The following is a 26,038-nucleotide window of genomic DNA, read 5'->3' as shown; positions in this document are numbered from 1 at the left end:
GCAGAAGTTCACTCTTCCTGCTTTCCTTGGATTAGGATGAGATGGTTTCTCTGCAGGAAATACTTTCCAGTCAGAAAGGCTGAGGCTGCCAAGGTGCTTCATGCCTTGCAAGACATCCTTGAGCTTTGCTGTGATAGCTGGCTCTGCACCGCGTACTTAATTGTGTGTGTAATAATAACACACACACACAATTATTATGTGCAAGACCTTGTGTGTGTGTGTGTGTGTGTGTGTGTGTGTGTGTGTACACCCAAAGTCTCATATCTACAATAATCATATACACACATTATATGTGTGAGTCTATATAGTGTGTGTAGGTATGTATATATACATACAATCTCACATATAATATTTGCGTGTGTATATTATTGTAGGTGTGAGACTGTATATAGTGTGTGTATATATAGTCTCACATTCAATAATAATACACCCAATGATTTGTGAGTGTATATACTGTGTGTCTGTACCCACAAATAATTGTGTGTGTGTATACATATGTATACACACACCCAGTCCCGCACATGCACACAATTACGTGTGAGAGTGTGTGTCTACACTCACGGAGAGAGTCCCCCAGCTAGCAGGTCCAGAGAGCGGAAGGCTTCGCTTGCTCACGTGACGCAGCGCCCCGCCGCCTCCATGGTTGTGCAGAGCGGACCCCGCGCCCTCCCCTTCTGCGGGCCTCCACGGCGCCCCGCTTCCGCTTCCTGCGCCCGGGCGGAAGTGACGCGTGGCGAGGGAGCCCGGGCGCGCCGGACCGGCAGAGGCGTCGTCAGCGCTGCTGTGCCCTCCACGCGAGGATGCCTCCCCCCGCTCCGCCCCCGTCGCCCCCCGCGCCGCTCCACCCGCCCGCGCCCCCACCCGCGCCCCCGCCCGGCCGGGGCCCCCCCCCGGCCTCGTCCCAGCTGCGCGTGCCGGTGCTGTGCCTGGCCTGGTACGCGCTGAGTGCGGGCGGGAACGTGGTGAACAAGGTGCTGCTCAGCTTCTTCCCGCGGCCCGTCACCGTCTCGCTGTGCCACGTGCTGGGCCTGGTGGCCCTCCTGCCGCCCCTGCTGCGTGCCTGGCGCGTGCCCCCCGCCGGCCCGGCCCAGCTGCCCCCCCGCGCCTACCCCCGCCTCATCCTCCCGCTCGCCTTTGGCAAGTACCTGGCCTCCGTCTCCGCCCACGTCTCGCTCTGGCGTGTGCCCGTCTCCTACGCCCACACCGGTATGAGGGGGAAGCACTCTGCACATGCTCAGTGCACGTGGGGGAAAGCACTCTGCACATGCTCAGTGCATGGTGCGTGGGGAGGCAGGGGAGGCAGAGCCTCCCCACCGGGGTCCTTCAAAAAGCGCCGCTGCCTTGGAGGCACCCAAGCACCCACCACCCACGCACAAAGTGTGGGTGCCTCCCATGGGCAGCAGCACTTTTCGAAGGACCCCGGTGGAGAGGCTCTGCCTCACCTGCCACCCCACCGGTCGCAGGTCCCTGCTTCAGTGGCATGCCTTAGGCTGCACCATATGGGGGAGGGGCGATCTAGTGCTTGTGGGGCCATGAGCCCTGCCTTAGCCCCAGAGCCCAGGTCCACCAGGCAGGTAGACCTGGGCTCCTGGCTGAACTTCAGTCTCCATGCTGCTCGGCGGGTAGACTCAACCAGATTAGGAGCCCAGATCTCCCTGCTGGGTTGACCTGGTTGAACCAGCCTCTGTGGCTGGTTTGCTAGGCGGGAAGACATTGACTCTCACCTGGACTTGGAATCTTGATGTGCCTGCTGGGTAGACCTGGTTGAACTGGCCTCTGTGACTGGTTTGCTCAGTGGGTAGACATGGGCTTTCATCCAGATTTGGAGCCCAGGTCTACCTGCCAGGTAGACCTGGGCTCCCAATCCACTTCTTCCAGGTGGGTAGATGTGGGCTCCTGGTTGTGCTTGGGCTGTTCCCTGTCTTGGTAGGCACCTTTCTTCTCTGGTTTCAGTTTGGGGGGGCATGCACCCATGGACCCCCCTTGGATCCACCCCTGGGGAGGAGGTGGTAGTGGAGGGAAACCAATGAGCCACCTGCAGAGCAAGAGACTTGTGGAAGCATGGGGTTGATCACTATTTGCAGAGTGTCTGTAGAGAAACGGGTTTTAAAAAGCACTCCTTTTCTGTGACATGTGGGGAGATGTTGGGGGAGGCAACCGGTAGGGTGCTTCTGAGCAGAGCAGCTGCAGGACTGGGGAGCAGTCTGCATGTGGCTTAGAGGCACAGTTGTTCTATACTACATTAAAGGAAGAATGGGAAGCTCATCTCTGAAGAAGAAAAGATTTCTACCAGTAATCTTTTTTGAGGAGAGTACTTTTGAAACATGTACAAATGCTTGGAGAGAGAGAGAACACCTTGCATATGGCCCAAAGATGACTTGGATCAACCATTTTCAACCACTGTGCTGTGGCGCACTGGTGTGCCATATATGGACTGCAGGTGTGCCATGGGAGTTTGGGGGAGGGCCACTTATTAGTAGGGCCATTGGGGGATGTGAGCCCCCTGCTGGCAGTACAGGGTGCCTTGTCAATTGTCAAAAGGCTGATGGTGTGCCTTGACAATTTTAGTACCTTGTCAGTGTCAGGTGATAAAAGGTTGAAAATCACTGGAGGAAATGGGGATGGAAAACACCTCTGGCTAAGAAAAAGGAAGGTATTTTTACTAGTAGTTTTTGGAGAAATGTGCTTCTAAGCAATGTGCAGAAGGTCTAGATTAATGGTAACACTGCATATAACTTAGAGGTGTTTGTTTCCTTCAGTTCAAACACAGGGGCATGGCTTTGAGGAGGAGAAGAGTTCTTGCCTGTAATGTTTCTCCCCTGTAATGAATACTGCATGCAGTACTCTCTCAGAGTGAGGGCTGCTGAAGCTCAGAATTGAGAGAGCAGTAGTCTGCATATGGCTCAAAGATATACTTTCCCTCTATTTGGCAGTGCGGTGTGTGTTTCTGTCTTTTAGGACAGAGAAGGGAGGAATTCCTACCTGCAGAGAGTGCTGATGAGGCTTTCCGAGAGATGTACTCTGCTTATGCTCCTAGAGGAATAATCTTCCTATATTCCCATGGCAGGTGGGGAGCACACCTCTATATGAAGAGGTGCATTTTGCTGGAGGATGGAATTCTTGCTAGTAATGTGTTAGAAGAGAAGGCTTATGAACCACATGTTGAATGTTTTCAGTCAGAGGGAAAACTGAGATGGAAAGGCAGCGCTGGGCCGCAGAGACCTGGATGCAGTTCTCCCATTTAGTTATAGCTCTCTGGGTAGTCTTGTGGGACCAGACTTTCTCATTCCGATCTCCCTTGAAGGGTTGGTGAAGATAAAATTGAGTAAATTCCTGTACACCACCTTGAACTCTTTGGAGAAATTGGTGGTTGAAATATAGCAGATATGTAACAACTGTGTTCTAGAAGGGAATTTGAAGCTTCATGAGGGAGAAGTGCTCTGCACATTGTTCAAAGGACCAATGTGCTTAATTTCTAAAATGAGAAGTATGGGTGGGGTTCACACTGGTCTGCTCTTGACTCTCTGATGTGTCTTTATTGGATTGGCATTGTGGAGAGCAGCTGCTGCTCTTTTCTTTGGCAATTGTTATCATGGAGTTTGTGTGTAAAGTGAGCGAGCAAAGATTTGTCTTCTTTGTCTGTTATCAGTTTCCTGGTTGTTTTGTTCAGGTCTCCCTAAAGCTTTCTGCTGGCCTCTTTCCTCTAATCTTTCTTCTTTCTTCTTTCAGTTAAGGCCACAATGCCCATTTGGGTAGTTCTCTTATCAAGAATCATCATGAAGGAAAAACAGACTACCAAGGTGAGATGGGGCAGGGGCAGGCGTACTTGTCCTTTTTGGGGATCATGCTTTGAAGAAACTTGGAGGTATGGAACAAGAAGAGTTGTCTGGGAGATTGAGACAGGGCAGGCTTACTTGTCGTTTTTGGGGATGGTGCTTTGAAGGAGACTTGTAGGTATGGAACAAGAAGAGTTGTCTGGGAGATTGACAGGTAGCTTCTGTGCTTTTGAACTCCAAGAGTCAAGATCACACCCTTCCGCTTAAGTCCTTTCTTCCTCCTCTGTTTCCCAGGTGTATTTGTCCCTCATACCCATCATTGGTGGAGTCCTGCTGGCCACAGTGACTGAGCTCTCTTTTGACACTTGGGGTCTTGTCAGCGCTCTGGCAGCAACTCTCTGCTTCTCACTTCAGAACATTTTCTCCAAAAAGGTATATGTTTTGACTTGTCTTTTGGCAGCTAGGAGTATCTCTGCACCTTTACAATAATTTAAGCTATCTTTTGAAGCATCTAGCTAAGAATTTTGATTTTTTTCTAGGTCAGTATTGCCTGGTCCTTGGTAAAGGGATGGTTTCTGAAATGTCTGTCTTTTCAGGTATTGAGAGATTCCCGAATCCACCACCTTCGGCTGCTAAACATCCTCGGCTGCCATGCTGTATTCTTCATGATCCCAACATGGGTCCTCGTTGATCTTTCCTCCTTTCTTGTAGAGAATGATTTGGTAAGCCTGAGGACAGCTCTGCAATGGGATTCTTAGGCTGGTTGCTTGTTATGGGGCTAGGCTGTGGAAGGTTCCATTGCCAGATCTGCTATCCCATATTGTTCCATTGTGATCCTGGTCCTTTCTGCTTCCTGTCTTCTGGTTAGAGCTGGCATTGTGCCCAGGTCTATCCAGACTTGGTCCAAGTTAAAGTGGACTCCACTTCCAGCATGCTATGCCTAACCTGTTTGTTTGATGAACTAACTAGGCAGAAGAAGCAGTGATAAGAGGGGTGTGTGGGAAGGAAGCGCTTCGCCATTTCCTTGCCTGCCTACCTAAGGAGACAATGGGGAAGGCAAAGCCACCCTGTTTTGATTGCTCTCAAATCTGTTTCTTGCTGTTTCTTTCTCCAGCTCTGCTGTTGTAATTGTTTGTGGCAGCAATACTGGAGGAACAGGTGGGTTGGTGCTGTTTCAGTCTGAGTGAAAATAGCATAGGCGCTCACAGTGAAACAGGGGAGGCACAGGGTGCAGGGCAACACTAATTAGTTTGCCACCTCTTGAAGCAGTCTCTTCTGTCCACCTTGTGACCTGGCCATCCCTGTCTGTGTCATCTTGAGCAGCACTATCAGTTTGATAAGGCCTCAGTGGGAGCCGCAGCACTAAGAGACAAAAGACGGACACTGCTGTTGTATAAAATCCATTATTTAAAAACGAGACTGGAGGTCTGTAGGGCTACTGTAGGGCAATGTGGTGGCAGGAAGAGTGCCAGACATATAAGCAGTGGGAAAAGGTTGGGGAAATCAGGGAGGGAAACTATTATTCTGAAAATGTTTGTACAGTATTCTCATACTCCTCAAAGAGGAGAGAGCCTGTCTAAAGGGAATCACTTGCCTCATATTTGTCCGTCTTCTGCGTCTAGTGAAATAATCTAAGAAATATTTGAAAACACTTAATTGAGGAACACAGATACGCATAAGAGTTGAGGAGCATCTCTCATTTGTAGGAACTTTCCATTTTCTGAAATCCATGAAGTTCAGAGTGAAAGTGTGGAGTCTGAAACTGTGGATCTTTCAGGCACTGGTTCTGATTAGAGAAAGAAACTTGAGTCGTGCTCGCATTTGCAAGGTGATATTATTGAATGGAGCAGATATAGATAAATAAGTTATGGGTTCAAGATAACTGGTTTTCTACAGTCACTGTGCTACTTGCAAGCCACCCTTAGGTATATTTCCTGAGAAACAAGGCCCAGTGAACTTGGTGGGACTCACATAAGCATGCCTAAGATTGCAGCCTTGCTGGGTAATGATGTTGCTGACATATTGTTTGGATATTGGATGTTTGCTTGGATATTGTTGTATTAATTCAGTTGAGTGGTTTCCCTTGCACAGGGCTCAATGGCCCAATGGCCCTGGACCATCCTCCTCCTGGCCGTCAGTGGTTTCTGCAACTTTGCCCAGAATGTTATTGCCTTCAGCATCCTGAACCTCATTAGCCCGCTGAGTTATTCAGTTGCAAATGCCACCAAAAGGATCACAGTCATCAGCGTCTCCCTCCTTATGCTCCGCAACCCTGTCACCACTACCAATGTGCTGGGCATGCTGACTGCCATCCTGGGAGTCTTTTTGTACAACAAGGTATGTGACAGGAGGCTTGTTTTGGGGGCTGTTGTGGGTCATGGCGTTATAGGAGAGAATTGGTTGAAAACACATGCCTGGGTAGATGGAGGGCTTATCATGGAGGTTTGGAAAGCATACTCTGTGTTGTTTGCCATTCAGTTACATAGGGATATATGTTTGATTGGCAGGTTATCCTCAGGTTCTCTTTCTCTGTGGCCGTCTTGGTGGTAGGCCATAATTAGAAGCAACCAAACCACATCTCTGACAACTCCAGTTAAAAGGATCTTGGGTATCACTGACTGGGAAAGGTTTCTCTCGTGCTGAGACCCTGGAGAACCACTCTCAGTTGTGGTAGTCAGTCTTGAGCAAGATTGACCTATTGCCTGATTCGCTAGAAAGCAGCCTCTTTTTATTTTATTTATTTACTTCATTTATACCCCACCTTTACCCCCGAAGGGACCCAAGGGACTTTCTTGTTGTCTTCATCCATTCCATAAGAGCAAAGACAAACTGGTATACTTGACTAGTTTTATGTGGTTGAGAAAGGGAGTTGTGGGTGCCTTCGCAACATCCTTCTCTTCAGTAGTCCTTGAGTCTAGGAAGGCACCTGTGCAGAACAGTCTCTGAGAAGCTGCACATCCATCTTCTCTCTCTCTTATCCCAATGGTCCTAAGCAACTTAAAGTAGTTGGTCTGTACCTACCTGCAAGCTTTGAACCAATTCTGGGTATTTTATTTCCCGGACCCTGAAGGACCCTGAAGAAGTGCAGGGAATGAAGGGCAGAATACAGCAGAATAGAAACACAATGAAGGCCAATGTGGTTGAATGGTTAGTGTGTCTGATGAGGAGCAGCGTTCAAATCCTTACTTGTCCATGAAGCTCAGAGGGATGGCCAGTCACACACACTCTTTGCCTCACCTAGTTTACAGGGTGGTTGCAAGGATAAAATAGAGCATAGGGGGGAAACTTTTGTCACCCTGGCCTGCTTGGAAGAAGGGTGGGATTAAAAAAAAATAGTGATAACAGTCCAGTGTGGTGGTAACCCACATCCTGCTGACAATGAATTTCATCCTCCTTCACATGTACCAAACATACACAACTGCCTAGTTTGGTCGGTATTGTCCAGAACTGTATTCCGGCAGCACCTCTCAGTCCTTTCCCAGCCTTGCAACTTAGGACCTTCTTCAGGCAAAGCATACGTTTTGATCTATGGACTCTTCCTTAAACAAATGAAGCTGCCTTCCTGTGCATTTTGTTCTTGCTGACGGGTCTCTCCCCAGGCAGGGAGAGGTCTTTCCCAGCCCTGCTCTCTGAGCTTCTTTTTGGCTGCAGATGGTTGCCAGTAACAGAATGCAAAACCTTCTGCATGAGTGAAATATGCACTTGACAACTGAACTGTGAAGCACTTCCAGAGCCAAAGCAGTCTCTTAACTCAATGCTGCCTTTGCTGCAGCTCAGTTATTTTACTGTAAAGGTTTCTAGCAATTCCTCACCATCCTTACTTGGGAGTAACCCACCTCTCCCTACTCTTAGTTTCCATCCTACAGGCAGCTCTTAGCCACATCAATCATAAAGAAGGTGCAGTTGGCTATCTTAATAAATAAGAGCTTGGGCAGTTAGTTGGTGCACTATAGATGATGGGAGATAGTAGATGGCAGCTGCCTCCCTCAGACTGTGCTTTACAGAAACTTACACCATGAATCTGTAGAAAAACAAGGCTGTGACGTGCATTTTTTTCACCGCAGACAAAGTATGATGCCAACCGGGAAGCCAAGAAACAACTTCTACCCATTACAACAGGGGACCTTGGTAACCTGGAGCGGCATCGGAACACCCCTGAAAAATCTCAGAATGGACTTGGGTCCTTTACTCAGCATGGGGACTTCCAGTATGGCAGAGGCAGTGTCCTCACAGATCACTTCCAGTACAGCCGGCAGAACTACCCAACTTTGTACAGCTCCAATCGCTATGATGTCTAGTGAAGGATCTGTTCTTGGCCAGCCAGCATGGACTGTTGAGGTTGGATTCCCCCAGCATGTTTGTTGGGGCTTCCAAGAAGCAACTGGAGAAGACGTGCTTTTGAAGGACAGAGGGGGTCATCTTTGTCTGAAGAGGAGGACCCAGAATGCTGAGGAGTTTGCAGGCAGAAACTACCAAGGGTTGCACAGAGCAGAGCTCTGGTGGTGTGGGACCCCTGAACTCTTGCTTTGGTATCATGTGGCCAACCGCCCTCGAATCTGTTAACTGCCCATGGCAGTGAAAGTGTGGCCAGTATTGTCCCCTTGGACGTTTAGGTTGCTCTCTGCCTTTTTGCATTGTCATTTTAAACTCTACAGCTGCTTTCAAAGTGCAATTTCCCACAAAGCAGCTTCTCTCTCTTCTCCTTTGGAGATGAGAAGATGAGGGCAAGAGGTGTTAGTTTGTTATATCCTGTAGCATTTGTGAGATGTTGTATGTCTGTGTGTGAATAGCTGCCCATCTCTTGCTCTGGCTAATGTAGCATTGTGAGGGGTTGCTAAGAGAGAACTGTTTTCAGTTTCACACTGGTTCAGCTTGAGTCAGAGCAAAAACATTTACTGGTCTTAAAAAAAAAAAAATCAACCAGCAAGGGGTTACACTGGTAATGTGTAGCACATATATAGACCTTAAAGGATCCTGTGTCTGGTCTTTTTGTTTGTTTGTCCCTTTTTAAATCATGAGGTCTAGCTACCTTTATAGTGACTCTTTTTTCCCCAAATGCATACACCCGGGCATTTGGAACACAACTCACTTTATGTTGAAAAGTCATTTGATGCAATGTGGGTGAGTATACCCTGAGTTTTTCCCTGTCTAATTTTAAAATGCGCTTTTCTTTCTGCTTTCCATAGCAGCATTGATTTATTCCACTGTCCAGCTTTTGTCATGTGGTGTGGATATATTGCTGTGCTGATCACGCTTCTCTTCCCCAGTGTAACTGACTTCAGCTGTTTTACTCCCCCCTTTGCCTGGAAACTGCCACGTTCTGGAGTTGGGCACAGTTTGCCATTCCTCTTATGCTACTTGTGGCCAAAGCCTTCATCCAACATCTGTGGGTTTTCTCCTCTATGTGGTTATAACCAGGTGGTCATCTTTGCCCAGGTGAAAAAAGAAGCAGCTCCAGCTTGCAGAGAGCCAGGAGTCTCATGGCAGGAAGATAGATCTTGGCTAGCCTGAAAGGCAATTTTAATTTTTCAAGCAAGCAGAATGATTTTATAGCTTCCCTATTGATAATTTATTTTTGTTTTGTTTTTAAAGCACTTATCCCTCCCAATCACGCAACTTACCTACTTTGCCCAGAACATTGATGTATCCCTGGAAATTCAGCCTGCAAGATTTGAATCTCCCTATTCTGAGTAGAGGAGAAAAAAATCCAGCTCTTCGGGTTTAAGCCGGAAATGCCTGCATCTGTAGGGTGGGAGAAATGGGATATGTTCCATTCTACGAGAAGGTACTCTTGATTGGGTACCAAAGGGGAGGGGAAGGAAGGGCTCCATGGCCTGGAGGTTCCCAATGTCATCTCATGACATATGGAAGGCTATGATTGTGGGGCTGGAGCGCTATATCATTGCAAACTTTTGTCCTTCACCTTTTATCTGGGATTTGCTGGTGAGGTCTGTTTCCTCTCTTCTTGCCCTTCTTCCCATCCTTGTTCAGCATGTGTCTTGCTCCACTGAGGCTGCCTTAGATGGAGGGGAGGAAGGAGGAGAAAAAAGATGGAAGATATTTCTGGGAAAATGATTGAGACATGTAATTTAATGTGTGTGTGCGTGTGTGTGTTTTTAATATTGAGGTGAAATGTTTCCACCCCACCCCAGGATGGATTTCATGCAGGAATCTTGCCCTCTGAAGAAGCAATCCTACACCGACAAGGCCAGTAGATCCCATTTTCAGAGTCCAGTGAAATATTTCTGGTACCTAGTCTAATTGGGATGTACTACCCATTTGTCTTGGCTGGGACTTCTGAGGATGTGTATTTGTGGGGGGAGGGAGAAGCCCCTATGTTCTTATATATATGTAACTGGGAATTCTGTGTGCCACTGTGTTAGATTTGAATTGTGTTGTAAAACTTCTGTAACTCTCCAGAGAAAGCAAAACAGATTCCTGGGATAAAGAACTAGCATTTTAAAAACAATCTGCTTTTAGGTCAGAGTTTCAACCAAGTGTGTATTTTGTAAACTACAGAACTTAATTTCTTTCTCACACACACCCCACTGTTCCATGGGATGGCACTGCTTCAGTCTGCAAAACTGTGGTTTTTAGTTTGGTTTCTTGCAGAAAACCTGTCATGGACTTCCTGTGTAGGCATGGCTCTGCCATCTTGAGATGCAAATTCCAGTATAGTGTGACCTTGCAAGTCTCAAGAAGGTCTTGGGAATACTTGTAAATACCAAAGCATGTTAGGAAAAGGGGGGTGTTCTGTGGCATATGTTATGGAATTTGTCTGAATATTCAAACAGGCTTTGAGATGGATTGATTCTGGGCTTAAATTTGGGAATGGGAGCTGAAGTTAATTCCTATAAACCTTTCCTGTCTGGGCTTGAAGCTTTGGGCTCTTCTTTCCTGGAGGAATCTTTTCAGCATGTTGCTTGCAGGAAGTCACTGGTTTTAGGGCCACAGCCTGGGAGACAGCATACAGTGCAATCCACAGATCTCCTTGGTTTTAAACCTTGGCACTCTTTGTTTTTACTCAAATCTATGGGACCTGCCCTCAAATGGTTATGTTCTGGATTGTACTGTCAGTTGCCTGCTCCTCAAAGAGGAAGCCTGTCTGAAGGGCATTGTTGATTTCTGAAGATGGCATATTTAATGGAGGCTGATAGATGTGGATGTACATATTATAAATATACACAATCCCTTCTCTCCTGGGTCAGGTGAACAACTTCTTTTGAGTTTCATTTGTAGTGTACAGGAATCATGGATTTTTTTAGCCTGCAGACTTAAAATTGGATAAAATGAAAGGGTGTGTTGTAATTATGCTTTTTAAATATTGAAAATGTAAATAAAACTAAATTCTGCAAGAGTCAGAACCTTCTTAGGTGTGGCTGTGTGTTATTTTCCAGGCAACAGAGAGCCCAGCAGAGCTTTTGCAGTCTCTTATTGAAATGCCAAACTTAGACCTGCTGAGCTGCCATCATCACACTGTAACAGGGGTGTCCAAACATTTTGGCAGGAGGGCCACATCACCTCTCTGACACTGTGTCGGGGGCCGGGGAAAAAAAGAATTTACAATTTAAAATTTGAATAAATTTACATAAATGAATATATAAGAGATGGAACTTGTGTGAATGAATGAAGGTCTTGTAGTAGCTCAAGGCCTATAAAAGTCCTTTCCTTCACTGCCACTGCTGCATTACAGACATTAAACAGCAAGTAGTGGAGGGAGCCCTTGTCCCACAGCTCGTGAAAGGTCGAACCGTCGTTCTCTTGCTGAGCGGCCAGCACGGGCTCCAGCAAGTCTTTGGAGGGCCAGAGGCTCATTGGAGACTAGGGGCTCCCCGAGGGCCTGATTGAAAGCCCCCGAGGGCCACAAGTGGCCCCCGTGCTGGGGTTTGGGCACCCCTGCACTATAAGGATGTAAGAGCAACCCTGCTGGGTCAGATCTTTCCTGCTGTCTCTAATAATAATATTTGGTTACAGTGAACAGTGCTGGGAGGGTGGCAACGGGTGTGCGAATAGGAGGAGAGGGATCAGTGGTCTCATACTTTATTCATTTATTGGGGTCATGGCTCCGGAAAGGTTGAAGACCACTGGTCTATGGTTCTGAGAGAGGGAGAATTCTCTTGCTCTACACTTAGGGCAGCAATTTTCAACCGTCATCTCATGGCACACTGACAAAATGCTGAAATGGTCAAGGCACGCCATCGGTTTTTTTGACAATTGACAAAGCACACCATGCTGTTGGTGGAGGCCTCACATCCCTAATGGCCCTTCTAATAAATGACCCCCAAATTCCCGTGGCACATCTGCAGACCATTCATGGTACACCAATGTGCTGTGGCACACTGGTTGAAAGTCGCTACCATAAGGTGAAAAAAAACTCACTGGATTGTATCCAAGATGACCAGATGCCCTGTTTTTCCAGGACATGTCCTCTTTTTTAGCCCGTGGCCTGGAAAAGAACTTATCATAAATGTTGTTTTCCCTGTGAGAGGCCCCTGCAGGCAGTGCATAGCATTGTAATTGATAAATTATACGTAATATAGTTTTACATTTAATAAATAATAGAGTGTTTAAATGAATCACAGGAAATCAATATATGTGTTTTTAGCTTTTATTTTGTCCTGTCCTACATTTTTCTTCAATGTCCTACATTTTGGGACACGGGGTCCTCTGGCAGTGATGATGTCTGGTCACCCTGATCTTGTGCATCCGCCTCTCAAACTTGGCTGAGCTGCCAGAGTAAACATGTCTGGACTTGCACTGCATGCCTCTCTACCTGTGTCTACCAAAGCAGGTTGTCCAGCTGAACAGAGGGGATGAAAGACTAAGAGAACCGCTGGGTGTCCCACCCCCTTGGTAGGCTGAGCGCTTTTCAATGAATGGGGCGAACTGTTGACTTTGCCGCCTCCTTTTGAGTGGAAGGCGAAAGGGCTGCGTGGGGAGGGCTTGACTGGAAGGCAGAGCAACCAAGCTCAGAGCTGGGAAGGTGGAAGAAGACCAGACCCACTCTCAAAATTCAGTTCCTGGGGAACATGGAGATAGTCCCAGCCTAGATCTAAAAGCCAAAGTCAGTGGGCTTCCTAGGCTTAATTTTTTTAGAAATCACATCTTTTGCACGATTAAAAAATACAGGAACTTTTCTTTTTGCGGATAACTTTTGAAGTCCCTCCGAAAAGACTAATTGTAGGGGGGGAACGCTTCTGAGATGGAAACTGATTTACGTGAAAGCAAATGTAAAACATTTCTTTACCCAGTGTGTAATTGCTCTGTGGAACTCCTTGCCACAGGATGTGGGGATGGCACCTGGCCTGGATGCCTTTAAAAAGGGATTGGACACATTTCTGGAGGAAAATTCACCACAGCTTTCAAGCCATGATGAGTATATGCAACCTCCTTGTCTTAGAGGTGGGCTACCTCAGAATGCCATATGCGAGGGAGTGGCAACAGGATGCAGGTCTCTTGTGTGCTCCCTGAGGCATCTGGTGGGCTCCTGTAAGATACAGCAAGCTGGACTAGATGGGCCTTTGGCCTCATCCAGCATGGCTTTTCTTATGTAAGGTTTCTGTTGGGAAAAGGTATAATTACTCTGCGGAACTCCTTGCCACAGTATATGGTCATGGCACCTGGCCTGGATGCCTTTGAAAGGGGATTGGACAGGTGTCTGGAGGAAAAGTCCATCCCAGGTCACAAGCTGTGATGGTATGAGCCGCCTGCTGGTGTTGGCAGTGGCTGCCTCAGGATGCAGGTCTCTTGCTGTCTGTGTGCCCCCTGAGGAACCTGGTGGCCCCTGTGAGACACAGAGGGCTGGGCTAGATGGGTCCTGCGCCTGCTCGACAGGGACCCATCTTATGTTCAGTGAAGATGTACCTCTAGTCTTTTCTTACTTCTATGCCCAAAAGCCAACCCAACCCCTAGCCGGCCCCGCCCCTCCCGGTGTTCTAGTCTCCCTGGTGACGTGAACGTCAAGCGCGTGTCTAGCGTCAGTGTCGTGAAGGAGAGGACCTCTTTTTACGCCCGGGCGCGCTTGACGGCCGGCGGGGCCTAGCGTGGAGTCGGGTGTATCGGCGCTTTCCCTCCTCCGCCATCATGGAGATGCCGCCTCCGCCGCCGCTGCCGCCTCCGCCCGAAGGTGAGGGAGCCCGCGATGTGAGGGGAAGCCGTTAGGTTGCCCCGAGAGTGGAATCACGGCAGCGAGGGCCGCCCGAGCCTCTCTGTGGGCTCCTCCCCTCGTTGGCTCATCAGGATAATGGGGGTTTTGGTCTGGTTCTCCTCCCGCGTCTACTCTCTCTCAGCACAAGGGCTAGCACTCTTGACATGCTCAGGGGGAGCGCCTGCTCTCAGCACAAGGGCTTGCACTCTTGACATGCTCGGGGGGGGGAGCGTCTCTTGTCATCGCAAGGGCTAGCACTCTTGACATGCTGGGGGGGGAGCGTCTGCCCTCTCAGCACAAGGGCTAGCACTCTTGACATGCTGGGGGGGGGGGAGCGTCTGCCTTCGGCACAAGGGCTAGCACTCTTGACATGCTCAGGGGCAGCAGAAATTCTGTAGGACAGTAAAAGTTGATATCTGCCAGGGCTGCTGCTGGTGATGATTGTAACACAAGTTAATGTTTTATGCATTTAAGCTGCTGGTTTATCTGCTTTCTAAATTTAAATTCTTAGATATTTAAATGATATCTCAGTGGATGTTGCAGTTAGTGATGTATATATATCCATATATATATATATGGATGTTAGTGATATATATATACGTCACTAACTGCAACATCCACTGAGATATCATCAGCACAATTCATTTATTCTTAGTCATTAAATTGTTATCCAACCCTTCAGCCTGACTGTCTACAGAATGGCTGATATATATATATATATATATATGCTAATTTTTTGCCTCAGTTTCCAAAAGTTATACAGTATTTGCAGGGACCAAGTAAATAAAATGGCTTTTTAAAACAGTAAAATCTACTTGAAAAGCTCTTATAAAGATTCTTTGTAGATAGCTTGTGTTACTTTAAAGACTTAATAAATTTACTGAGGTGGAGTCCAGTTTGTTGGATGCTGCTGTTCTGGTTGTCCTTCCTACTTGGAAAACTGAAATTTGACCCACAGTTCTCCTGTCCCTGCTCTTCATTTAACAAATGAAATAAAGCAACAAAAGAGAGAGGCTTATCTATGGTTGCATTGATGTGTGTGTTCTGCTCCACTGACACTGGGCTCTAAAGGAGCTCGATTTTGTGCCCAGTTCATTGGGTGGCAAATTCTTGACATATTTTGGATTTTCCCTCCTCCAGACCAGGAGCTGCGCAATGTCATTGACAAGCTGGCCCAGTTTGTGGCGCGTAATGGCCCTGAGTTCGAGAAAATGACAATGGAAAAGCAGAAGGAGAATCCCAAGTTCTCATTCCTCTTTGGGGGGGACTTTTACGGCTACTACAAGTACAAGCTGGCCCTGGAGCAGCAGCAGTGTAAGTCTGGGTTGTATGTGTGTCATTGGGGGAAGGAAATTCATATAGCGCTGCAGAGTATTTCACCCACAGTCTCAGTTCCTTTATAACAACTTTTGTAAAAGTATTATCTTCATTTTGCAAAAAGGGACTGAGAGATGATGGCCTTGCTCCTGACAAAAACCCAGGAGTCAAGCTCAGAATCAACATTTTCAGTTTGTGAGCATCTGAAGTAACTGAGTAGGCAAAGTATTTGAAGAATTTCTGTACCTGGAAGGGGCTGGTGTGTGTATGTATGTGTAGTTGTGAGCTACTTTTTCAGAACCTGTTCTTATATGCTTCTTTTTCTCTGCAGTGTTGTGCAAGCAGAGCCAAGACATCGAGACTAGTCCTCAGATCCAGGCGTTAGCCCAACCAACCTTGCCCCCTGCAGCCCCCATTCCCACTCCTCAAGGGACCCCGTCCATGGAGGAGTTGATCCAGCAGAGCCAGTGGAATTTACAGCAGCAGGAGCAGCATCTCTTGGCCCTGAGGCAGGTGAGGGTTGCAGGCATGCCATGGCGTAAGTTGTTCTATGTTGTGAAACAAAGGGGGTGCTGTAGCACAGAACCAAGGACCACCTAGAAATATATTGCAGGTACGTTTGCCTTATGCAGTTATCACAGTCCTCACACACCCGACTGCTGGCAGGCTTTTAGGAAGAAGCCACCTTTAAACTTTTGGATGCATTTCCATTTGTGATACCTGAAAATATGCACAGTGAAGGGCCGGGAGCTTTCCGAACCTGCTGCTCTCATGCTTTATAGCCTATTGAGCTAAGATGGTTGGCAAAAAGTTTTTATTTTTTATTTTACCCTTCAACACAAGTTGCTTTGAAGAACTTGCAACAGATGTTGCTTGCCTGTGATGATGAATTTTAATGAGCTCTTGTCCTTGGCTTGGCTTAAGGCATCCTAGCTAAGAGGGCAGCTGCCCTGTGTTTTGTTTTTTGAGACATTACTAGCTGGGTTGCCAGGATGGAGTTGTTTCTAGTTCATGGCTGTGAACTCCATGGCATGGTTGTAGGCTGCTTGAGTTTTGAGCCCATGAATCTGTCACTTGTGGGAATGACCTGATAAGAGTAAACTTGATGCCATATGTTCCTTGATGGGGAGGAATGAGGGTGTGATGACCATCCGTGGATTCTGACCAAGCAGGCTGAAGCCCGCAAACATTGAAGCCTGCCTCAACAAACCTGGAGGGTACTGTAGCCCAGTTCAGCTTCTGAGGAGAAGTTTTGGGACTCTGAGCTCTGGATCTTCTGCCTGAGCTAAACTCAGGTACTTTTCCTCATCTCTCTTCATTTAGGAACAGATCTCCTCTGCAGTTGCTTTGGCTGTTGAGCAGCAAATGCAGAAAGTCTTGGAGGAGACTCAGCTGGACATGAATGAGTTTGACAACTTGCTGCAACCCATCATTGACACCTGCACAAAAGATGCCATCTCGGTAAGTCTGGGCAGCAAAACTGACCAGAGGAGTAGGAGGGGGCAGTCTGAGAAGATGCTTGTTAAGTATTTTGATAAGGCTGTGATTGGCTCATGAAATTTGAGCACATGGTGAAGACCCTGTCCAGAATTCACTTGTTTTCCTTGGTGAATTTCTACTAGAATTGGGGAACAGGCAGTGAACATAGCAGGCAGTGGGGAAGCAGAACAAGAATGTTCGTCTTGTGTCTCGAAAAGAGGTCAAGCAAATCTATAAAAGCCATTCGAGCTGCTGAGAGCATCCTTGTTCCTGATGGGAGCAGAGAGCAGGACTAGTCCCTCCATTATTGCTACCTACCGTTTTCTGAATCACTCCTGTTTACTCTGGCTCAGCTCTCAGTAGCTGGGCTACAGTGTTGAGTTAATCAGACTAATTTTAAAACAACATGATCAGTTAAAAATGTGTGTGCCTGTGTCCGACCCACCCCCAATTTAACTGGACAGCTCATTTCAAGTTAGTTACTTTTATATTTTGCCATTCCTCCAAGAATTTCAGGGTGGTGTGCATGGTTCTTTTATTCTCACAACAGCCTTGGGATGTAGATCCGCCTGAGAGACAGACCTGAGGTTGCCCAGTGAGCTTCATAACTTTATGAGGATTTGAACTCAAGTCTCCCTCGTCCTAGTCTAACCACTACTGCATCCAAGCCCCAAAAGAGGAGCCATAGCTCAGTGATATTGCACCTGTTCTGCATGCAAAAGACTCTAGGTTCAGTCCTGGTGATATCTGTGTATCAGGAAAGGCTCTTTTCTGAGACCCTGGAGAGCCACTATCTATTCAAGGAAACAGAACTAAGCAAGATGGACTGATAGGCTGAATTTGTATAAAGCGGTTTCATAGGCTCATAAGTACTTATAAAAACTGCAGCAGGTAGGTACCATCAGAGAAGACGCTAAGACGGCGCCTGCTGCAGTTAATTTTTGTTCTTCTAAGTCATCTATAGTGTGTGTATTTTTAAATAACTTTTTTCACATATGCCAGTTTGTGCAGATTTAATTGGTTAACTAAGATTTCTTTAATAGAACGATTCTCTTGCAAAACTACATTTCTGGTTTGATCAGGCCCAACTCCCAAGCCCTTTCCAGAGTTTCTTCCTGCTTCCATAATTCTTCTTCCTGCAAGTTTTGCACAGCTCTCCCACCTCCCCAGAGCAGTCCTTGCTCATGAAAGTTTGTCTTTCCAGGCTGGCAAGAACTGGATGTTCAGCAATGCCAAATCTCCCCAGCACTGTGAATTGATGGCTGGACACCTGCGCAATCGCATCACTGCCGAGGGAGCCCATTTTGAGCTGCGGCTGCATTTAATCTACCTGATCAATGATGTGCTCCATCACTGGTGAGAAGGGGTTGTGGGCGAGGCGCTGAGAGAGGATGCAGGCTTGTTACTTGGCCCAAATGTCTTTTTGGCATGGCAGAGGCAGTTGAGCTTAATCTCAACCTCTTTCAGTGTTGCTGGTTTCCAAACCAGTTTCCAGCAAAAGTGCAGTTTTTGACAGAGCAATAACAACAAAACCTGTCAACAAAAATCAGTTTAAACAATGTCTTTGCACCAAATCGGATGCCAGGCATGCCTCTGTGGGAAGAGGGTTCCATAACTGGATAGCCCTCTTGCTGGTTGCCTAAGCTCCAAAGGTAAGGACACCTAGAAAAATGACTGAAAATATGACCTTGGTCAGTGGAATGGGTTCTTATGAGAGTAGACTGTCTTGCAGGGACCCAGCCACATAGGGCATTCAAAGTTAGCTGTAACCATTTGGCTCTGTCTCCCAGCAATGACCCAGACAACATCCTTTCTTTCTCCTTTCTTTCAGCCAGCGGAAGCAACAGCGTGACCTTTTGGCTGCGTTGCAAAAGGTGGTGGTGCCAATTTACTGCACCAGCTTCCTGGCTGTGGAGGAAGATAAGCAGCAGAAGATTGCCAGGGTGAGCCTTGCTGGCATTGCTGCAGGGGAAACGAGAACTTGCCTGGAATCCAACCTGCCAAATAACTGCCTTCCTCTGTCTCTGTCTTTCCCACAGCTTCTTCAGCTGTGGGAGAAAAATGGCTACTTTGATGAATCAATCATCCAGCAGTTGCAAAGCCCAGCACTTGGGCTTGGGCAGTACCAGGTGAGCTGGGGACCCGAGTCACCATAGCCAAGGAGAGAATTGGTGGAGGGGAGAGCACTGTTCCCTGAACACACTGTCTGGCAGTTTTGATCCACTATTTGCTGTGAGAAGTTCCTAAATATTGAATATATGTAACTTCTGTCTAATAAGGCATTGAAAATTTGGCTCCTCCATTCATGTTTTGGTTCTTAGCTGGTTTCCCCTCCCCCTTTTTGCATACTTCATTGACCTGTAGCTGGCAGATATAACAACTGCTTCATGTAGTTCTCAAAGTTCTATACTTTAACAAAACATAAGGATAATATGGAGTCTGGGGCATTAAATGCAAAATATTGGATGGTGTTGATAACCATCTTCACTCAATGTCCAATGTGTTTTCTCATGTGCCCATATTACCAAAATGCTCACCAAAGTTTCTGTGAATCTAGCCCCACCTGGCCTGTGCCACGTGGGTCCAGCTACATTTCTGTGCAATGACATTCATTTGATGCTTTCTTCATATTTGCAAAGGCAGTTGGCTGGTTATTGTAAGACTTTAGGAATGAGTAGGGACCTGGCTGCTCACTGGTTCAGTTTTTAATGACCTGAGTGGGAAGCTCAAAGGCAAACGCTTGGATTGTCATCTTGGGAATGGTGCAAGATGGCTTGAATGGCACAGACCCAGACTGATTCGATCTCTGTTCCATCCTCACAGGCTACTTTGATCACAGAATTTGCCAGTGTAGTGCAGCCTGTACAAGTTGCCTTTCAGCAGCAGATTCAGACCCTCAAAACACAGCATGAGGAGTTTGTCAACAGTCTGACTCAGCAGCAGCAGCAACAAATGCAGATCCCCCAAATGGAGAGCGAAGTGAAAGCAGCCCCTACAGCCCCAGCCGCAGCTCCAACCCCAGCTCCTCCACCAGCTACTCCCATCACTCAAGCAGGTAAACTGGCAGGTGGCGGGCCCTTGGTGGGAACAGGGAGCACCTTGTCCTGCTTGGGTTGTGTCTGAGCACAAGGGCATTTTGGGCCTGTGTAGTGGAGCCTGTGGCAGCCTAAGTAAACCAAATTTTCATTGAAGCAGAGAGTCCTCTCGTGTAGCTGAAAACCTTGGAATGTGGCCCTTGACTCACCTCAACTGTTGTCTCTCAACCCTGAATTTCTTTCAGATGAAGGAAAGGCTCCACTTCCACTGGCAGGCTCAACGGACTATGAAGCCAGTGGGGCTGGGGGGCCTGATTCTGCTGCTCCTGGACCTCGTGGGCCTGGGCCTCATGATCACATTCCTCCCAATAAGCCACCCTGGTTTGACCAGCCACATCCAGTAGCCCCATGGGGCCAACAGCAGGTACTAGCATAGGTCTGAAGTGGGAAGGAGCTTGTGTGTATGGGGTGTGAGAGTGCCTGGGGCTTGACAGCAGTGCTCCTTCTGATCTCTTTGTAGCTAACTCCTTGTAAGCCATGCTCCTTGTAACTAACTGTGTGCCTTTGTTCCTGCAGCCCCCAGATCAGCCTCCATTTCCGCATCACCAAGGCCCCCCTCACTGCCCCCCATGGAATAGCAACCATGAAGGGATGTGGAATGAGCAGAGGGAGCCTGGCTGGAACAACCAGCGCGAAGCCCCCTGGAATAACCAGCCTGACCCTTCTTGGAACAACCAGTTTGAGGCCCCTTGGAACAGCCAGCATGAGCAGCCACCCTGGGGTGGGGGTCAGAGGGAGCCACCCTTCCGCATGCAGCGGCCACCCCACTTCAGGGGGCCTTTCCCGCCTCACCAGCAGCACCCCCAGTTCAACCAGCCACCCCACCCCCACAACTTCAACCGGTTTCCGCCTCGGTTCATGCAGGACGACTTCCCCCCAAGGCACCCTTTTGAGCGGCCTCCTTATCCCCACCGCTTTGACTACCCCCAGGGTGATTTCCCTCAAGGTGAGTGGCTGGAAGGTGCATGATTCATCCAGGCACTGCTGTTGCTGCTGCACATCCAGTTCAGATGTCTGAATTCTGGGGTTCAATCTGGGGGGAGGGGGTGTCTTCTTAGAGGGGCTGAGGAGCTGTGCCTTTGCTTTAGAAAAACTCTTGGCTAATTAAATAAATTCTAGTTGGTTAATTGTATGACTTTTAATATGTTTTAAATCTATACATGTTTGCTTGTCAGTAAAAACATTCAGAAGGGGGGAGCCATACCTTTGGTTTTTTTTATGATGCACACAGATGTCATGGCAAGCTTCATCTTAAAAGATGCCATCTGGTGCTTGCCACCTCCAGTTTTTTTAAATGCTCACATTAAAAATCGTTTTTGTTTAGTGAAAGTTTATTCACGTTTTAAGATATATAAAAATCCCTGAAGAAAGAACAAAGGGAAGAAATGTCTTACTGACCCTGCCCAATAATCACCCCCTTTCATAATTCCCATAGCCTGAAACAATTCATTAATTGTTAACAGTTACCAGTAGTTCATTTTTAAAAATCTGCTCAATTAATTGGGGCGGCCTTTTTAAGCTATCAAAAGGTTAATTTTTAGCAGTCTTTTTCCGAAGAGGTGCCTGTTTTAACTGGTATTCCTTGCCTGCCACCTTTCTAAGTCCCCTTGAGTCCCTAAAAATTTCTTTCTCTTTTTACACCTTTACAGAGATTGGGCCCCCTCATCATCATCCCGGGCACCGTATGCCACACCCTGGAATCAGTGAGCACCCCCCATGGGGTGGGCCGCAGCATCCTGACTTTGGGCCACCTCCGCATGGATTTAATGGGCAGCCACCCCACATGCGCAGGCAGGGCCCCCCTCATGTCAATCATGATGATCCCAGCCTGGTGCCAAACGTCCCCTACTTTGATCTCCCTGCAGGACTCATGGCCCCCCTAGTCAAAGTAAGTGGTTATGGGGGGAGCAGGTGATTGATGCTGCTTTTCTAAAACACTTTTCTGAAGATGCATTTTTATGCTGTGCCAAGGTGCAGCTTGAGGCATCATTCTCCAACTGCATATTTCCACCAAGCAAGTTTGTTTTCCCAGTGCCACTTCTGTTGCTGCCCAGATGATTCTCCTGAGTAGAATCAGGAGAATGGGACAGACAGGATGCTGCAGGGAACAGAGACAGTGGCCTGGCCCCTTGTGTCGGGGCTTTCCTTGTGTCTGAGATATAACTGTAGCTTTGTTGCTGCTGCTTTCAGCTGGAAGATCATGAGTACAAGCCTTTGGATCCTAAAGACATCCGCCTGCCACCTCCAATGCCCCCCAGTGAGAGATTGCTGGCTGCAGTTGAAGCCTTCTACAGCCCACCATCACATGATAGGCCAAGAAACAGGTAAGAGAACTACCAGCCCATGAACAACACACCAGGCCAAAGGCTCTTCTGCAGATTCAATGGCACTTCCCTGCCCAGTATTTTGACTTCTGCCTTCCTGTCTGGCTTGCTTGGCAAGTGAGAGGGGAGTTCTGCACAGCTGCCTTGAGTCCAAGAAAGACTGTCCCATTAAGTGACCTGGTTCTTCTCCTTTTCACTTTGTCTTGCAGTGAGGGCTGGGAGCAGAACGGACTGTATGAGTTCTTCAGAGCGAAGATGCGGGCTCGTCGGCGCAAAGGGCAAGAGAAAAGAAACAGGTGGGACTGCCACAAAGTGTGTCCAACAGTCTAGGCAAGATCTGCCCTCCAAACGGTCTGTCTGTGTCAAGGTTTCTGTTGTAGTATGCCAAAGGGACAGGTCCAGATGCAGAAAGGGAAAGGGTTTCACCAGCAAGCAGGTCCCCTTTTGGAAGGCGTCTCACCTGTAGTTGGACACCCCACAATAAGCACTTTCTAGGAGTACAAGACCACCCTGTTCGAGAGAGGAAAGCCACTTGGTGCCAAGAGGGGCCACCTGAAAAGGCCACCTTTGCCGTTCTTTGTGTGGATTCATGATGGTCATAAGTTCTGTATTTAGTGAATTCTTTGCCCTCCTGGGAATGTGGGTTGTGACTGAGGCACTTCTGTGGAGTACAAGATGGTTTGCAATGTTGCGCTCTCTGCTTTTCCAGCAGTCAGTTCACAGTGTGACCTTTTCCTGTTTCTCCTTTGTTTGGTGCAGTGGTCCATCACGGTCCCGTAGCAGGTCCAAAAGTCGAGGCCGTTCCTCCTCTCGCTCCAATTCAAGGTCTTCAAAATCCTCTGGCTCTTACTCGAGGTCCCGCTCCCGATCTTGCTCTCGATCACGTTCCTACTCTAGATCGCAGTCCAGGTGAGAGAGGGGGTGGCATTTGGGAGAGGCCTAACTGGGGAGGGGTGTGGAAGATCATGTCTTTCCTTGGTCACTGGTTGGTAGTGAGCAGTTTACAGCATTGGGAGTTGGATGGAATTCAGAAGTGAGAATTCCAGTTTGTCTGTGCTTGAAGTGGATGCCAGGTTTCTAGTTCTGCAGAGACATTTGCCTGACAGAGTGGGGGCATTTAGTTCTGAGCTAATTGACTTTCTTGTGGAAACCTCCTTATGGGCTTGCTTCTTGGGATAGAACCAGAGCACAGCTGAAGTGTTAACAGAGCACTTGCTGACTCTCTGTGTAGAACTTTCTGAAAATCTTCCTCTTCAGATTCAGTAGGATGAGGGGAGCCTTGCAAAGCAGCCAGAGGAGAAAACTTTTATTTTTACCTTTTAATTTTCCAGGAGTAGGAGCCGCTCCCGGTCTTCTCGAAGTCGCTCCCGGTCCAGATCTCGATCGAAATCCTACTCACCTGGAAGGAGATGCCGGTCCCGATCTCGCAGCCAAACACCCCCGTAAGTTTTGACTGGGTATTTGCTTATTCACCCCAGAAGAAAGAGAAATGCTGAGAAGGTTGATAGTACATATATTTATCTTGCCTGATGCTGTTGTTTGTGCCCAGCCTGCAGATACCTAAGAATCATTCAGCCTTAACACAGCATGTTTGCTTCTCTGATTAAGAACAGGGCACCCCATTTGAAGGCCTTTTGCTCTGACTTTGTGCCACTCTGGACAGTGTACCTGATATGTGAGCACAAGCTCTGTTCAGTTACAACCTTTCCTAGCTAGTTGCTCTTCCTTAGCAAACATTAGCTTTGAGCACCCAGAAGGTTTTTGGTACTTAGCTCTAACCTGTTTTTTCCCTGTAGCTCTGCAGCCGGATTGGGTTCCAGTTCTGGACCACCTATCCCTGAATCAAGACTTGGTGAGGAGAATAAGGGGCACCAGATGCTAGTGAAGATGGGTAAGGAACCTGGACTCTGTGCTTTAATTTTTTGGAGGCAGAAAGAGATGTTCCTTTGGGGTGGGGTGGGAAGGTTCTCCAGGTCTTTTTCTTGTACTTGGAAGTCATTTTTGTTTTACCAAGGATTTCGGAGGATATGCCTTAGTTGCTAGATGCATTTGCAGATCTTTCAAGAACTTGAGGTGAATGACTTGGGGAAGGGTGGAGATGTCAAAGCAGTCAATAAGAAGAGAAGCTGGCACAGTTGACACAATGGAGAGTTATTGTACGAGCCAGGGATTTGGTGTTGTAAAACACTTAGGTGTGCCCCACTGCAGTCTAGCAGTCTAGTGTGACCCTGCCTGCAGGAGTGAGTCTCTCTGTCCATATGGCCCCTGTCCTGCCATTTATGTTTTCAGAATCTTCCTTGCTTTGCCAGACCAAAGGATACGTTCAGTAGGGGTCCTGCTGATATGGGGAACCTCCAAGGAGATCTCGCAGCCGCTTTCTTTCCTAGAGGTTCTTAAACATTGCACCAAGAGCCAGGATGTATATTTAGGGGCCTGCAAGAGTCATTGATGCATATCTTAATAATATATGCAAGCAGGAAGAATATATTGGGGTAGCTGGGCAGAGGCCACTATCTTGATCCAGGGAATCTGTGGAGATGATCATGGTATGCATTCTGGGGTCCCCTCCTTCAATCTATTGTATACGCAACCTTCTCATGCCACTGATCACACTGTGTGTTTTCAGGGTGGAGCGGATCTGGGGGCTTGGGTGCCAAGGAGCAAGGAATCCAGGACCCCATTAAAGGAGGGGATATCCGAGACAAGTGGGATCAGTACAAGGGTGTGGGAGTGTCCCTTGATGACCCCTATGAGAACTACCGGAGGAACAAAAGTTATTCTTTTATTGCTCGCATGAAGGCCAGAGATGAAAGTAAGTTTCTGACAGGTGGTGGGGCTTGGTCTGAGTGGTTGGGAATCCCAGTCAGGTTAACCGTTTCCTCTAAGACAGTCTAAACAAGTGTTGGTTTAGAAGTGGGGAGCCCCTATCATTCAGTATGGTGTGGATGCCACTCCCAAAACAAGTGCTTTTGGCTACTGGTCTTTAACAGGGAAAAGGGGAGAGGAATAATGATTAGAATCAAACTGGAGACTTTAATGTGTGCAGAAATTTCAATTACTTCCACCCCAAAACTCCAGTACTTTGCAAATCTTTCTTGCGGATGGGATTTTTTTATTTTTAGAGAACAGGAGAGCTAATGCCATCTTTTCTCTGTTTGGGTAATTAAAACTTGACCAGCACAACACAGTCTGCTTGCATGAACCTTAAGATGTCTTGTACCCCTTATGATTAAAGGGAGGAAAGTGGGGTTCTTCTCAGGTCTGACACATGCTTCTCTTGTTCCAACCCATACATGGTTTTGTTTTTTCTGTGAAGGTTAATGCTGTCTGAAGTGGAGAGAGCCAGTCAAGCAGCTACTGAGCACTGGGCAAGTGAATCAAGATTCCTGTTGTACATCTTAAATTCCCTAAGAGACCTTTTCCCATCTTCTTCAGTCACCATGCCACCTGGAACACAGAGGGTTAACCATTCCCAAGTATTGCTTCTAAGGGATGTTCAGTGCTTTGTAACAAATTCTTTAGGCCTTTTTATATTTTTGTATATACCCTTGAAATGAGAAGGAAAAGGAGTGCTGTAAACTTCCTTGTCCCTAATGCTCTCCCCTCCCATTTCTAAATACAAAGTGTTTCCTAGAGGCTCCCTTCCAAAATACCTTTTTTTGTAACTAAGTGAGGGTGTACCAAGACCACCAGCTTCAGATGGCCTGAGGGTCCTAATTTGCCCCACCTGTATAATAGGAAAAACCTGCTTTCACAACAATCTTTGATGTGGTAAGGTAGCAACAGTTGTAAACTGACTGACTGTAGCTGTGAATCTGTTAGCTGTCTGGCAACTATCCAAGTTGGCTACCTTATTGTACTTCCTGTTGCCTTCCAATAAACAGACATTTTTCTATATGA

General features: G+C 47.5%; 2 protein-coding genes across 2 annotated transcripts; both read left to right on the top strand.

Moving 5' to 3' along the window:
* Positions 1-739: 739 nt before the first annotated feature.
* Positions 740-11,144, top strand: SLC35E1 (solute carrier family 35 member E1). Its single transcript, XM_066635502.1, has 6 exons — positions 740-1,206; positions 3,730-3,800; positions 4,071-4,208; positions 4,373-4,498; positions 5,868-6,113; positions 7,841-11,144. The coding sequence occupies exons 1-6, from the start codon at positions 801-803 to the stop codon at positions 8,072-8,074; spliced, it is 1,221 nt and encodes a 406-aa protein (XP_066491599.1). The 5' UTR covers positions 740-800; the 3' UTR covers positions 8,075-11,144.
* A 2,654-nt stretch (positions 11,145-13,798) lies between these two features.
* CHERP (calcium homeostasis endoplasmic reticulum protein) lies at positions 13,799-26,035 on the top strand. Its single transcript, XM_066635060.1, has 18 exons — positions 13,799-13,902; positions 15,064-15,237; positions 15,572-15,753; positions 16,564-16,701; positions 17,924-18,075; positions 18,551-18,662; positions 18,759-18,848; positions 19,543-19,774; positions 20,000-20,178; positions 20,331-20,760; positions 21,464-21,702; positions 22,005-22,138; positions 22,348-22,434; positions 22,898-23,047; positions 23,470-23,580; positions 23,935-24,029; positions 24,765-24,950; positions 25,455-26,035. The coding sequence occupies exons 1-18, from the start codon at positions 13,860-13,862 to the stop codon at positions 25,457-25,459; spliced, it is 2,739 nt and encodes a 912-aa protein (XP_066491157.1). The 5' UTR covers positions 13,799-13,859; the 3' UTR covers positions 25,460-26,035.
* The last annotated feature ends 3 nt before the right edge of the window (positions 26,036-26,038 follow it).

The sequence above is a fragment of the Tiliqua scincoides genome, chromosome 8 (assembly GCF_035046505.1).
Source record: "Tiliqua scincoides isolate rTilSci1 chromosome 8, rTilSci1.hap2, whole genome shotgun sequence".
Taxonomy (NCBI): Eukaryota; Metazoa; Chordata; class Lepidosauria; order Squamata; family Scincidae; genus Tiliqua; species Tiliqua scincoides.
Note: the sequence above shows the minus strand (reverse complement) of the source record. Positions and strands in the feature narration are given on the sequence as shown.

What these genes read in the sequence shown, in the direction of transcription:
- SLC35E1 (XM_066635502.1), top strand. Translation starts at nt 801, where the DNA reads ATGCCTCCCCCCGCTCCGCCCCCGTCGCCCCCCGCGCCGCTCCACCCG. An exon ending in CGTCTCCTACGCCCACACCG is followed by an intron (nt 1,207 to 3,729) that starts GTATGAGGGGGA and finishes TTCTTCTTTCAG; the next exon opens with TTAAGGCCACAATGCCCATT. An exon ending in AGAACATTTTCTCCAAAAAG is followed by an intron (nt 4,209 to 4,372) that starts GTATATGTTTTG and finishes CTGTCTTTTCAG; the next exon opens with GTATTGAGAGATTCCCGAAT.
- CHERP (XM_066635060.1), top strand. Translation starts at nt 13,860, where the DNA reads ATGGAGATGCCGCCTCCGCCGCCGCTGCCGCCTCCGCCCGAAG. An exon ending in AGCAGCAGAAGATTGCCAGG is followed by an intron (nt 18,663 to 18,758) that starts GTGAGCCTTGCT and finishes TCTTTCCCACAG; the next exon opens with CTTCTTCAGCTGTGGGAGAA. An exon ending in CCAGGGTGATTTCCCTCAAG is followed by an intron (nt 20,761 to 21,463) that starts GTGAGTGGCTGG and finishes ACACCTTTACAG; the next exon opens with AGATTGGGCCCCCTCATCAT.